Raw genomic sequence first — 13,522 nt, 5'->3', positions numbered from 1 at the left:
CTGCTGAACTGGCTAAAAACAAGCTGGACATGCCTGCCTCGGAAGAGAGACCAGGACAAAACTCGGTCCAGTAAAATCCCACAAACTCCCGCTACCAGCTTCCATTTTTTCCAACCGCTGTAACTGGAACTCCTACCACGGCCCAGCCACTGGGTAAGAGGCCTTTCTGATCAGCTGCTGTCAAGCCCCAGACCATGACCACAGCCCGTCCCCTCCCAACCATGGCCGTGGGCCTCAGCAGCACCAGAGCTCTATCCATTCAGCACGCAGTTAGTGGGGCCTCTTGGCTCTTGTGCCAAGCTCACACGCAGACCACTGAGAGCAGCAGGGGGACTCTGGGTGTCCAGAGGGGCCTGCTCCCAGGGACTCAGGGAATGCAGGACAACCAAGGCGGTTACAAGGGATGAGCAGGAGTCGGTGGGCAGGAAGGCCTGGAGCAGGAGTCGGTGGGCAGGAAGGCCTGGAGCAGGAGTCGGTGGGCAGGAAGGTCTGGAGGCAGAGAGGCAGGATTTCCACTGCCTGCCGAGGGTTATGTAGGGGGAAAGCCCCAGACACTCTGGCGTCACACTTTCACACTTGTCACACACTATGTCACACCCTTTCACACTATGTCTGCCTTTGCTATAAAATAAAGGGGAGCCTTTCTGATTATGGGACAGAGGACAGGTGCACAGGCCCTGCCACCTCGGTGTTAGCCCAGGGCGGGGGCGTAGAGACGGTTCAGCAGCCCAAACGGCCAGCAGTCCAGAAAGCCTCATCAGGGCCACCTCTTCTCAGCACGTCCTCACCCCAGCCAGAAGGCAGTGGAGCCCAGGTGCCCCCAAAGGGACAGTGCAGGGCAGGGCAGAGACGAGCAGCCGGTGGCAGAAACAAACCTCCTTCTGAGAGCATCCACACTCCCACCTCACTGAGCCTGGGCCATGACCCAGCACCAGCAGCCCCTCTCTGAGCAGTGGAGGAGGCACACCAGGGCTCAGGGGGAGCTTCGGAGGAAGGAGGTGCCCCTCTCCCAGCCTCTGTGCTTTGACCTTTCTCACAGCCCAGAGCATCCCACTCCCACAGCCAGCATGGGGCGTCCTGCCAAACCCTCACCTCTCCTCCTCCCAGCCAGCAAATGGCCCCTGGGACAAGACACCTGTGTCTCTGCACAGCCATGCTTACATGACCACCAACCCCAGAAGAACAGGAAAGCCCCTAGGGACCAGGCTGGTTTGAACTAGGAGCAGTTGATCACTCAATTCTCACCGAGCCCTGAGCAAAGCACATTATAGTCGCCAAGCGCCCCCTCCTATAGTTGAGTGTCTTCACCTCCGTGTGACAGATGGCAGGGGAGTACAGATCAGTCAGGACACACAGCCTAAGGTCTTACAGAAGGGAGTAAGCTCTGAGCTTCTCTGCTGCTCCTGGCCCCCAAAACTTGAGGAGGGGCACCCCATAGGCCTCACCCGGCACAAGCCACTCCAGCCCAGCAGATACAGTATAGGTGAGCATGTCTGCAGGCCCTCACCCCCTGGGCTGACGGTGGGTGGCCCTGCTTGGAGCCCTGAACTCAGGACAGTCCCCTCCCAGGGGCTCTAAGCCCTCCTTCCTCCAGAGAGGGACTGAGTTCTCCTGCACTGAGGGGACACACGTTCACATCTGAATGGCATGGCACAGGGCAGGAATAAGTGCTCTCTAACCCAAGGCTAGAGAGAAGCACCAAGTCCAGGGGCCTAGGAGGGAAACCCCAGGGAGGCAGGGCCCATGTTCCCAATCAGCCCTGGTCCCCAGGCTCTGGGCCAGAAAGAAAGGCTGGGGGCTCCTCCAGCATCTACGGCACACCTTGTCATGGCTGCTACAGAGGCATCTCATACAGCCAAAGAGGGTGGGGACCCACCCACACCTTACCCCAGTGTCCCCAGAACCCCAACCCTCACACATACACAGTGGGGAGAGGCCTCATCTGGCTCCCCTCCAAGGACCCACCACCCAGCTGCTGAGACCCCGCCAGACCTTCATCTTCCTCATCATCTCCTCCTGGCGCCTGCCCAGTGGCTGCCTCTGTCGGGGTTGGTGGAGAAGTGAGCTGTATCCGGGGGGCTGGGCGTCACCACCTCACTGCTTCCTCCCAGGAGAGCTTGCGGTCCGGGGGGACCACAGCAACAGGATGCACGTCCTCGCACCTCACACAGAGGCTCCCAAACAGGCAGGACACACAGACTGACACACAGGGGGCAGGCAGGTATAAGGCCAGATTTTCCCACAGAGCACTCAGCACACACAGCCAGGCCCTATTCTGAGGAAGACACCCCAAGAGGGAAAAAGCCACAGCTTCCCCCTCCCCAGGCAAACATGTCAGTTTGGCATACTCTGCCCCCTCTCCCCAAGGGGCCTCTGGGTTTCTGGCTCACTCCCTGTCACCCCGGGCTTTCTCTCTGTGGTCAGCTCTGGCTGCCTCCTTCTGCACCACCTCTGCCACGCACAGCAGGGGTGGGCCAGGCAAGGCTGGGGAGCTCTGTGGCCCCACAGAGCCAGCCCCATTCCTCCTGCTCCTATGCTGCAGAGGCCCTTGACCCACGTGACGGACTCTGACACTAGTGGTGTGAGCCTGTGGCCATGCTCCTCTGAGACCCTCTGGCAACCCAGGATCTGGGCAGGACCCCAGCAGCACCCACAAGAGAGCACAGGAGAAGAAGAAGGTAGGTCCCCAAGCCAAACACTTTGCATATGCCTCACTGACACACTGCAGATGACTCCAGAATGAGCCATTTCTCCAAGGAGCCCTGGCTGTCTTCAGGAGCAGGTGTGTTCATTGCTATTAGGTATCCTTGCTCCTGAGTATCTCATTTAATCTTCAGGCCATTTCCTGAGCTACACATTCTTTCCCCGAACCTTAGAGATAAGAAAAGTAAGGCTGAGACATTAAGTAATAAGGCCACATGGCTAAGAAGGAGCAAAGCCAGGACTCTGTGGCTTTTCAGTGGCCGTGAACAAGTGTGGCTCAGATCTCATCTGCTGTGGCAAACGACCTAGACCTCTAGGTCCATCACTGTGTCCCCGCTGAGGCCACACAGTCCATGGGCTTCTCTGGCCAGTGATTGAGTCAGGGAGGGGGGTGTGATGGCAGAGGCAATTGGCTCCAACAGGTGAATCTGGCCTGGGAATACCCCACCAGCCTCGCTGAACCCTGCTATGCTGCCCTCCTTCCCTGGCCCCTTCTTCCAAAGTGAGAGCCTGGCATTCTCACTTAATGAGAAAGAAGATAGAGGCAAAGAGTGCCAAAGTAGCCTGGTGCCTGGCCAAGGCTAGAGCCAGGGCTCCTGACTCCTGGGTCCTTTCTCCTGGGCACAAGGAAGTAGCTGCGTCTTCCCTTCTAGCATCCAGCCCCAGCAAAGTCTGCCCCCTCCTTCCAGAGAGCCCCATGAACTCACTCACGAAGCAGTCAGTCAGCTTTGCCTTCAGAGCAAGCAGCTGTGCTTCCCCCAAAGGCTGAGGGTCTCCCAGTGACCAGTTTGCCATTGAGCAGCCCCAGGCCTGCTGTGCCTTTCGGGTGTGCCAAGGAGAGGAGGGGAGAATGAGGGGCCTGACCTCTCTGGGAAGGAGTCTGGCCCCACTCCAGCCCTGCTTCGACCAGCAGTAGGGAGAAATCACTGAGGCTCCTGCCTGGGAGCAGAGCCCAGGGTCTCAGAAAGCAAATCCAACACACGGCAGAGTATCCCTGGCCAGTAAAACTCCTTAGCCCTCTGGCAGCCCCAGGCTGGCCACACATCAGGCTTTCCCTTACAACTTCCCAGAGGTTCAGAGACTTTTGAAGAAAGGTAAATGTTGAAACACGAGCCTTGGGCAAGAGCCAGGAGCAGGATTCCATCCCCGGGAGAATGCTCCCCAGCACCGAGGCCCCCCACGCAGCACCCGGCTGCACACTCGCAGGCTCCCAGGCACAGGCGGCAGGCACACCTACTACCCTCGTGTTCACGTGCTGATGCTCGCCCACGTTGTCTGCGCACACACGCTCACACACACTTCCTGATGGGGCCCTTCAGTGGCCCCCAGGCACAGCAGGAAGGCAGCGGGAACCACAAGGAGGCCACAGAGGCAGGAAAAAAGCAGAGGAGAGACCAGGAGACGCTGTGTAAGAAGAAGCCAAAATGAGGAAGGGGAAATGGAGAGAAAACCAGAGAAAGGGAAACCAGCAGGAACCCAGAGAGCACAAGAGCTGGGGTCTAGGCCAGGGAAGGACCCAGCAGCTCCAGGCAGGTGGGTCTCTGGGAGGAGAGAGACCCTAAAGACTCCAGCTCCCTCTCCCTACCCCAAACACACACACACACACACACACTCAAGCACACGCACACATTTCTGCCCCCAAAAGACAAGCCTGGCCAAGGGGCCCTAGTCCCTTCTCTTGGTCTCACTGCACCCCCATCCCAGGACCTCCATTTCCCCAGGCTGGCTGCAAGGTGGTGGCAAGGGAGGCTGGCTCTAGGGACTGGAATCTGGCATCCTGCCTTCCTCCCAGGGGAAAAGAGATGCCTGCCCACCTCCCGCTCTGGAGGGGTCCCCTCACCATCAGATCCCAGCCCAGCGGGCTCCCCGCAGGCTCCAGCTGTGGGCACTGCAACAGCCCTCCTCCTGAGCTCCACAAAGATCACACTACAAGGCGTGACCCCAGCAAGCTGGGTCCAAGGACCCACCTTGAGGGAGGCCCATCACCTCTGACACCCGCTTTCACTGGGCTTACTGAACATCCTGAGGTGGGGACTGTCATCTCATTTAACAGATGAAGGAACTGAGGCTCAGAGAGGTTACTTAGCTAGTAAGTGGCAGAGCCAGGCCCCAGACCCAATGGACTCCAAAGCCCAAATTCAACTTGTAATTCTCCAGTAAGGACTGCACAGATGTCCAACAGTCACAGGCAGCACACTTAGGGTTTACTACAAAAGATTCATCTTGCTGCTATTCCATCTTGCTGCATTCCAAAAATTTAACTGGCAAAGAAAGCACTTTTGAAGGAGCACCTGGGTGGCTCAGTTGGTTAAGCATCTGACTCTTGATTTTGGCTTAAATCCTGACCTCAGGGCTGTGAGATCAAGCTCTGCACTGGGCCAGGCGTTGAGCCTCTCTCTCCTTATTCCCTCTGTCCCCAACTCTCACCCTTTATTAAAAAAAAAAAAAAAAAAAAAAAAAAAAAGGCACTTTTGTGACATAACCAACACAGATAGACAGATTGTGTAGCAGAATGCAAAGTTTGCAAAGATTTTTGCCATGAAATACAAAACTAGAAAAACATTTCCAGGTTCCCACTAGCCCACTGAGGTTGGGCTGGGCTGGGCTGGCCACACCCCTGCCCTCTCCCAACCCAGGAAGCTCCTCCCCTCATCTCGGCTTGGTAATCTGTTTCTTTTAAGAAGTCCTTGTATTCTGAAGTCATTGTTCCCTGACACCAGTCTACAAAGAGTGACTAGCCTTGCTTGGGAGATGGTCACTCTAAAATTACCTCCTTCCTCTTTTATTGATTTTCCCTTTCCTTTACGAAATACTGGTGAGAGTGAAGAGTGATGTTTGGTTCTCTCTTTTACAACCCTAACTGAATATATAAACACTTTGCCCTCACGGATATCAGTCCCACCACAATGCCTTGAAATGTGACTGGTTGGTCAAAAGCCAGAGTGCAGAGAGCTCCGTGGCCCATGTCAGTTGTCTGTCCATCAATCCTTCAGTCCCAGGGCTGGAAGCCTAACCCCGGAGACAGGTGAGGGACTGGGGTCTGCTCTTCCTCCATACCCACCTCTCCAGATGGAAGGGAAGGCTCTCTCTCCAGGTGCCTACAGCTGAAAACCACCCTCCTCCCCTCTCTCCTGGGAGGGGAAATTCCAGCCAGTTCAGCAGATAAGCCTATGGCCAGTGGCCAGGGTGGGGCCACCCAGAGCCCAGGGGAAGCTACAGTGCAATGGGGCGGGGGAGACTGGAACAGCCCACAACAGAGCATAGGGGAGCAGAGGCAGCAGAGGCCCACGTCAGGATGGGGAAGGGGTTAAGGAAAGCCCAGAGGGCCCAGCTGAGCTAGGGTAGTTGAGGTGAAAGACATAAAACAGCAGCAGTCACCCATCCAAAGGTGTCTAAAAGGCTTACAGGAGTTCCCCACATCTGTGAGAAGAGGGAGGTGTTCCACAGATGAGGAGACTGGGGCTCAAAGCCTGGGATCTCAGGGCAAAGTCAGGTGAAAGGAAGTTTAGGCTAAAAGAAGCACTGGAGCCCCAACCGAGTGCTGGAGGGGCCCTGGCTGGGGACAGGCTCCCCTCCCCTCCCCTCCCCTCGGGGACCACCCACCAGATTGAGCCATCCCTAGTCAATAGCAAAATCAGGCTTCCAAGTGAATAGTTCTTCTGGAAGGGCCAGAACCACCCAGATGGAGGCAGGCCACCCCCTTCCACAATCAGAAACCACCCAACTGTCCAGACCTCCCCAAAGAGCCCTCCACTCCTCCCATCCACACTCCAGGGGGAGAAAGGAACTTTTTACCAACTTCCCAGGAGGGGTCAAGCTGCTCTCTTCTCATGAGATCCCACTGGATTTTGACCCTCACATACAGCCCACAGTGAGCAGTCCCTACTCCTGGACTCTGGGATGTGGCCTCCTGGGCTGGGAGAGCTGTAGCGGAGGCTCATCTTGGACACCCTCCCCCAGCCTCCCTGGCTCTGTTCTGCAGGGAGCAAAGCAAGATCCCTAAGCCAATACTTGAGAGAAGGCATGACTGGTGATAATACAAGTCTCTAAACAAAAACAAAGCAGTGCACAGAAAGAGTGAGGCAAGGGAGGTGCTGTTCTTAGGAAGCAGCTCAGAGAAGTGACAGTTGAGACCTGATGAAGGAGACAGAGCAGGCCAAACAGAGTACAAACAAGTGCAAAGGCCCTGAGATGGGAAGAGCAAGGTCAGTGCAAAGAGAAGGTAAGAAGGTGGGTGAAGGAGGAAGAAGTCCTAAAATGCTATTCTGAGCTGAGCTAAGCTGAGCACTCCACACAATCTCCCGGAATCCTCACAAGGGAATAGTAGTAGGATCCCCCACTTTACAGATGAAGAAACTGAGGCATGGCTTTAAAATCTCCCCAAGGTCACAGAGCCAGTCAGCAGGGTGGCGGGAATCCAAACCCCAAGCCTGGTCCCAGAGGCCACGTGCTCTTACCACTGCACAAACTACCCTAGCAGCCAGGGCCAGACCACAGGGCCTTAGCTGGAGGCCTCTGCTTTGAAGCTCTGCATGGAAATAGGAAGCCCTGGGGAGCTCTGCTCTGACCCACAGTGCTAGAACACTAAGGCTGCTGTTGGGGACAGACCCAAGAGCAGGGTGAAGCAGGGAGCCCATTTAAAAGGTGTCCTCAATGACCCAGATGGAGCCACAGGCAGGAAATGCCAGGTTTGGCAAAGGCAGGAAATGTGAGCAGTGGCTGAATATGGGATGACCGAGAGAAATGAAGGAGACTCCAGGGTCTGAGCGACAAAGGGAAGGAGGAGTCATTACCCAAGATAGGGACATGGTGAGTCTGAGGTGCCCAGAGATGTCGGGGAGGGCAGGGCAGTGGGGACACAACAGCCAGGACCCCAGGGCAGCCAGGGCAGAACGCACCATCGGGCTCCTGAACCCCCATTCCCTGTCCACTTCCCCCCTCAGTCACTCCTGTCTGGGATGTCCAGCTCAGAGTGTCTAGTCTGGACAGCTGCAGGGGAAGGGGAGAGAGGGAGGAACATCTCCCGCTCAGAACTTCTTCTGGTGTGAGAAGCCCCACAGCAGAAGATTCAGGGAGCAGGCCCAGGCTCTGCAACGCTGGGCAGGGAGTACCCCTTTCTGAGCCCTGAGCCTCATCAGGAAACACGGAGCAAGACAAGGGAGGATTAAGTTTGGCTTGAGCAGCCCAAAAGTGGTAGCTGATTTCCTTTCTATTCCTTCGCCCGTAACTTGACCTGGGATTCCTTATACCCAAGCCAGAAAGTTCAAGCAGCCTCTCCCACCTAGTCCCCACCCTGCCCCACCCTCTCACCCCCGGTCCACACATGCCTTCCATGGTGCCTGCCACCAAGCGCACCTGCTCCCCGTGACTCACCCAGGCTTGAGCATGACACTCCTGGTGGACGGCAAACACTAATCCACCCCACCTCCCCGCAGCAGCCTCCTCCACCCCACAGCTCTGCAGAGGTCCTGCAAGCCACCCCCTTACCCTGCCCCTCTTTGGCAATAAGAAGGCAAAATGGTAGATCCCATGGAAACTAAACATCAGCTACAAGCAGTGGCAGCCCCCACTAGCAGCCTTAATGCGCTTGACATTCCTGGCATGGAGGCTGGGAGACAGTCCACTGTCCAGAGGTCCAGAGAAGGCCCACAGCCAGCCCATCTGAGTGACACAGGGCCTCCTGTCATGCTGGGTGGGGCCTGCAGGGGCGGGAACAACCCCACCCTTGGCCCAACACCCCATACCACCTGTTGAGAGATGTCAACACAACCACCCCCAGAGCCATCACCCACCCCATCTGTCTCCACCATGCAAGTGTGAGTGCTATTCTCAGCCCCAGGCTCCAGGACTTGGGCCATGGACAGAGGAGGGAATCTGGCCCTCTAGTGCACTGCCTCCCACAGATCCCTCATCAGCTGCTGCCTTAGCTCAGTGGGGGAACAGCCTGCATTCAAGAGCAACCAAGCATGGGCCCAGCCCACAGCCCAGCAGAATACAAACCCAGAGCCGGGGGAAGAGAGGGTGAAGTACCCACATGGACTGGAGCCAAGAAAGTTCAGCCCTAGGCACCCACAAGCTCCACAAGGAGACCCTGCTTCCTCATGATACCAGTCCATGTTGGCCTTTCACATCACCTCTTCCAGGCAGGCTTCCCTGACTCCACCCCAGCCACTGGGACTCACTTGCCCCTCTGGATGGCCTGAGCCCTTCGCATATTTCTGTTCCTATCAGAGAAAGTCGACCTAAATATGCAAACAAGTCATTTATTTATTTCACCAACTGGAATCCTCCAAGTCCACATCTGTGAAATTTTAACTGTTAAACAGTACTTAATGGAGATAAGATATTTGATATTTTTTCCAAATATATTATTCCTACTATTTTGGTTCTTGTTGTTATTTTTGTTATTCAAAGGAGCAATGCCCACAATCACTTTTAAATAACTCGCACCCAGTCCGGCCCACCAAAGTGCAGACAACTCACACTTAGCCCAGGAGTCAGTGGGGAGGGGGAGACTCAGCCCGGCCTCTGTGCTCACTCCCAGGCCTTCATCGGCCCAAAAGCTGTGCTCGAGACTTCCCTGCCTCAGCCCTGGACTGTCCACAAATCCCCAGTACCTGTGAGAGCACCACAGGGACCCCCAGCTTCATAGATGGGAAATCAGTGGGTGAGGACTGGCTGGTTCAGTGCTCCCCAGCAGACGAGGACTAGTTCCACTGCATTTCAATAGAGGAGGCAGGGGGGAATTTGGGAAGGAACCCGAGGGGAAGGGGTGTTTGACCACTTGGTAAACCGGTAATCCGGTAATCCGGTAATCTGGTAATCTGGTCGAGAGTGAAGGCTGGGGTCAGGGAAGCAAGAGGGACCAGCAATGGACTGGGGGACGTCACATGGCTGCCCCTGCCCCTGGGAAATGGAATGAATATTCAGGGGCTTTTGCAGGCTTCCTTCTGCTGATCCTGCATCCTGTTTTTCTGTGCTTCTGGGGGGAGGTTAGAAAAATAGGGTGGGCAATGGGCAGGCTGAACGGGGAGGCACCATCCCCCCAAGCCCCAGCAGACACAGGAGGTCAGTGCACAGGAGCAGAGCCCTGGAGGCCTCCCTGTTGCTAGGGACAGCTGGGGGGATGATGTGGGGCCCACCAGAGGCCTGGGCACGTCATTACTTTCCAGGTCTCAGAGTCCTACCTCTGAAATCAAAGGAGGGAAGTAAGGACCAAGTGAGCATGAAAGGCCTGTCCATCTCGGCTTCCCAGGGCTCATGCAGACCACCAGCCCTGGAGCCCCTATCTCACCAACTAAGGAGGGACCCCAGGATCTGGCCCACATCCCTCCACTCAACACATCTAGGCTCCCACCAAGGTTCCAGAAGGGCTGAGACAGTGAGGACAGGGAGGTATCGCAGAACCCCCCCCACACACAAACAAAACCACAGCCAATACCAGAACACCCTCTGTGCCTGCTGGAGAGGGGTTCATGCCCACTTCCCCTTCCTCCCCTGGGGCTCTCCTTACCAGAAGAAACACAATTCAACACGGGGGGTAAGTTGAACAGCCAGACAGAGTTATGAATCCTTTTTAAAAAAAGAAAAAAAAGTTTTTAAATCATGGGAATGTGCCCAAGGAGGCACACAGGAAAGATCCGAGTAGAGCAAGACCTAGGGATGGACACCTGATCCCAGATTCTGAAGGTCGGCCCCTGGCCTTTCCCCAGCTACAGTTCTGGACACTTCTCGATCATCTAAAAGCTGGAAAGGATTCTGTTGCCTACAGGGAGAGGAAATCAGCGTGGGAGAACTGAAAGAGTGGGAAATAAAGGGGGGGTCCATCTTGTCCCCCGGCGTCCCACACCTGCCCTCATGAGGCCCTCTCCAGGCAATGCCTCCTTCCTTCCTTCCTTCTTGGAGGCCTCAGACCCACCATTCCAAGCTGGGCTGGTCTTCTGCACCACCAATGGGCCAGGATGGCCCAACAAGACATACACAAAATGCCAAGGCACAGTCGAACACCCACACCCACCCAAGGAACCTCAGCACCCCCACCCCAGAATAGAGCTGGGTCCACGAGCTGGCATCCCAACTTTCAGTGTCCTTGGTGTGAAATGGAGACACCATTCTCCCATTTAATCCTCACAAATAGGAAAACCGAGGCTCAGAGGGAATAAGTAACTTGCCCAAGGTCAAGGGCTTGAGAGGAGCAGAGCTGAGATATGAACCCGAGCCTTTTACCTTGCCACAATATATGAGGTACTATGCAAAACATTCACCTTTGCTTCTGCACTGGAGCCTCATACTCCAGTGCCTAACACTTAACATTAGGTGTCTACTATGTACAGGTGCCTGGGTCACAGACCCACCATGGGACCAGCCTCCAGCCTCAAAGACTCTGGATCTAGCGGGGAGGATGGTTACCCCATTCTACAGAGAAGCAAACCAAAGCAGGAAGGATTAAGTAGCTAGACCAAGTCCTAGATAAAACAAGGAGACCAGGAGCTAGAATCCCGGGACTCAGGGTGGCACTGAAAGCACTTGACTGCCTGGAGGCTTCTCTCTCTACCGCATTGCTCAGGAGCAGCACTGCACTGGCTGCAGAATGTGTTGGCGGCCTCCCCAGCTCTCCTGGGGTGCACAACGTCCAGGGTGACCTGTGAGTGCAGCCGCACAAAGCAGGGATGCAGGCACTGGATTCTGTCCTGCTGCGGACCATGGGTTTCCAACAGTGCTGACTCAGCTCTCCCTCCAGGTAGCTTCTGCAGTGCTCTGGGCCAGAGGTGCCAGGATCAGACGCCCCCCTGCCACCCACCGCTCCCGGTCCACCAGATCCAGACAGGGTCTCCCCCAGCGTCCTCAGGAAGGGTCCAGGGCCCGGCCTTGGTCGTGGCCTCCTCCAGACCCACAGTCCACTCAACCAGGAGGGCTAAGCGGTCAACTTGGGGGAAGGTGGTGACATTCTAGCTGAGCCAAGACCACTGCCCGAACAGACTGCTAAACTGTCCTGTTAGGTGTGGAAGGGATGCAAATAAATAACACGTTAGCTTAGTTTCTATTTCAGAAAAATAACAGTTATTTGTGTCCTGTCCCAAGTTCAGTAAATGTATCCAACTAATTGTGGATTTTGTTTCTCATTTTGGATCAGGACTCAGCTCACACCCTAGCCATTAGCTCATTCTTAAGTGTTCCCTGTCCCAGGATCCCCCAACTCTTTCTTCATGGGAGGTGTGAGCTACAGGGCCTATGCTCAGCTCTTTAGCTACCTTTGGGTTCCCTGATCAGGCCAGCTCTGTCCAAATCTGACCCTCTAGGGTCACCTTGATTCCTGGGGGCAGCCGGGTTCCCACCTCCCTCATGGAGTGGGTTGGTGGACACCTGGCTATGAGGGAACCCCAGACTCAGGGAAGGGCTGCAGCACACACACACACACACACACACACACACACACACTCGGCACAGGCCTGAGCATTTATCTGCACTTTAGTAATCTCCCCCTGGGGGAGCCTGACTCATCTGACTGGCTCAGTAGCTAGAGCTCTTGACCTCAGGGGTCGTGAGTTCAAGACCCTTAGGTGTGGAGATCATTAAAAAAAAAAAAAAGTCTCTCCCTACCCCTGGATTCAGGGATGAGGGTGGCAGCACCTGGGAAAGGCCAACCTAGAGCCAAGTCTGATAGCAGGAAGGGAGGACATTCCAGGGTTTCCCTGAGCCTCAGTGCTCTCATCTGCCAAATGGAACCATAATCCAGTCCTGCCTACCTCACAGTTCAGCAAGACAATGACTCAAATGAAAAAAAAAAAAAAAAAAAAAAAAAAAGGTGGGTGGGAGAGTTCTGCATAAATTACACAACACCACAAGGATAAAGACTTTGTCACCCTCCCACCCCCAACCCTCTGGAGCCAGCTGGACCCAGCACGGACACAGCTCTACCCCAAGCAGCATTCACCTTATCTCGCTGAGAAGAGGACCTCATGCTTCTCAAATCCCAGATGGGCACACTGAGGTTTGGGGGCCGAACTAGGGTTCAAGCCAGGTCTCTAGAGCCTGTACTCTTCTGTCACACATTAGGCTCCCTGAGTGGAATGATGGGAAACGTGCTCCACACGCCTCATCTGGTCCCTGGAAGCACAGCCCACCTGGAACCCTGTGTCCTTCCCCAACCTCATTCAATGGGGCTCTGGCTCAGAGGCCTCTGACTTCCCTCCTCGAGAAGACGACACCACGACCTCCCAGTTCAGCTTTTTCAACCAGCACAGGGAAAAAATGTACACCACAGTTTAACTTCAAGAATCCTCTCATAAGCAAAACAAATAGTTCAAAACACAAAAGCCAGAATGGTCCCTACCTGTGGGTTCATAGGGGCTTCCCCAAAAAAAAACCATGTGCCGGTGCCCACCAGGGACCAGGCATTGGTCACATCACTTCCTCTTGTTTCCAGGTACAGAGGAGGAAATGGGGGCGCAACTTGCTCTGGACCTCAGAGGAGCCAAGTTGTCACTGGGACCACACTCCACCCTCTCTATTAGGGTCTGTCTTCCTCCCATACACACCTCTTAACCACGGATCAATCTGTTCTCTGGCCCTGCCCAGCTGCCAGTGTTCTGGGGCCCCGGGTTAGCATTTGCATCTACCCACCACCTGTATCTGCCCTGAAGATAGTGAACATGTCCTGGCAGAGTGGATGTCATCCCAGAGCAGAGAAATAGGCCCCATGGCAGATGGGAAGTGGGAAGTGGGGGTCCCCTTGAGGGGCCTCTCCCAGTCCAGGTCTCCTGTGCCAGGTCTGTCCCTGGTGCCCAGTGGTGGGCCCAGTCTCGTCCAGTCCTTAGGC

General features: G+C 55.5%; 1 protein-coding gene across 24 annotated transcripts in view; it reads right to left on the bottom strand.

Annotated features, from left to right (window-relative positions):
• BIN1 (bridging integrator 1) overlaps window positions 1-13,522 on the bottom strand; it is a 54,056-nt gene that overhangs the window by 30,430 nt on the left and 10,104 nt on the right. The window contains exon 1 of one of the 24 annotated variants that reach the window (XM_059166570.1): window positions 1,993-2,090. The exons of the other annotated variants lie outside the window; for them this stretch is intronic. Within the exon in view, the coding sequence (XP_059022553.1) occupies window positions 1,993-2,010 (18 nt within the window). The 5' untranslated portion in view covers window positions 2,011-2,090. Of the gene's footprint in view, window positions 1-1,992; window positions 2,091-13,522 lie in introns of those variants that run through there. 24 annotated transcript variants of the gene reach the window in all.

The sequence above is a fragment of the Mustela lutreola genome, chromosome 3 (genome assembly GCF_030435805.1).
Source record: "Mustela lutreola isolate mMusLut2 chromosome 3, mMusLut2.pri, whole genome shotgun sequence".
Taxonomy (NCBI): domain Eukaryota; kingdom Metazoa; phylum Chordata; class Mammalia; order Carnivora; family Mustelidae; genus Mustela; species Mustela lutreola.
This window is presented reverse-complemented; position numbering and strand designations above follow the sequence as displayed.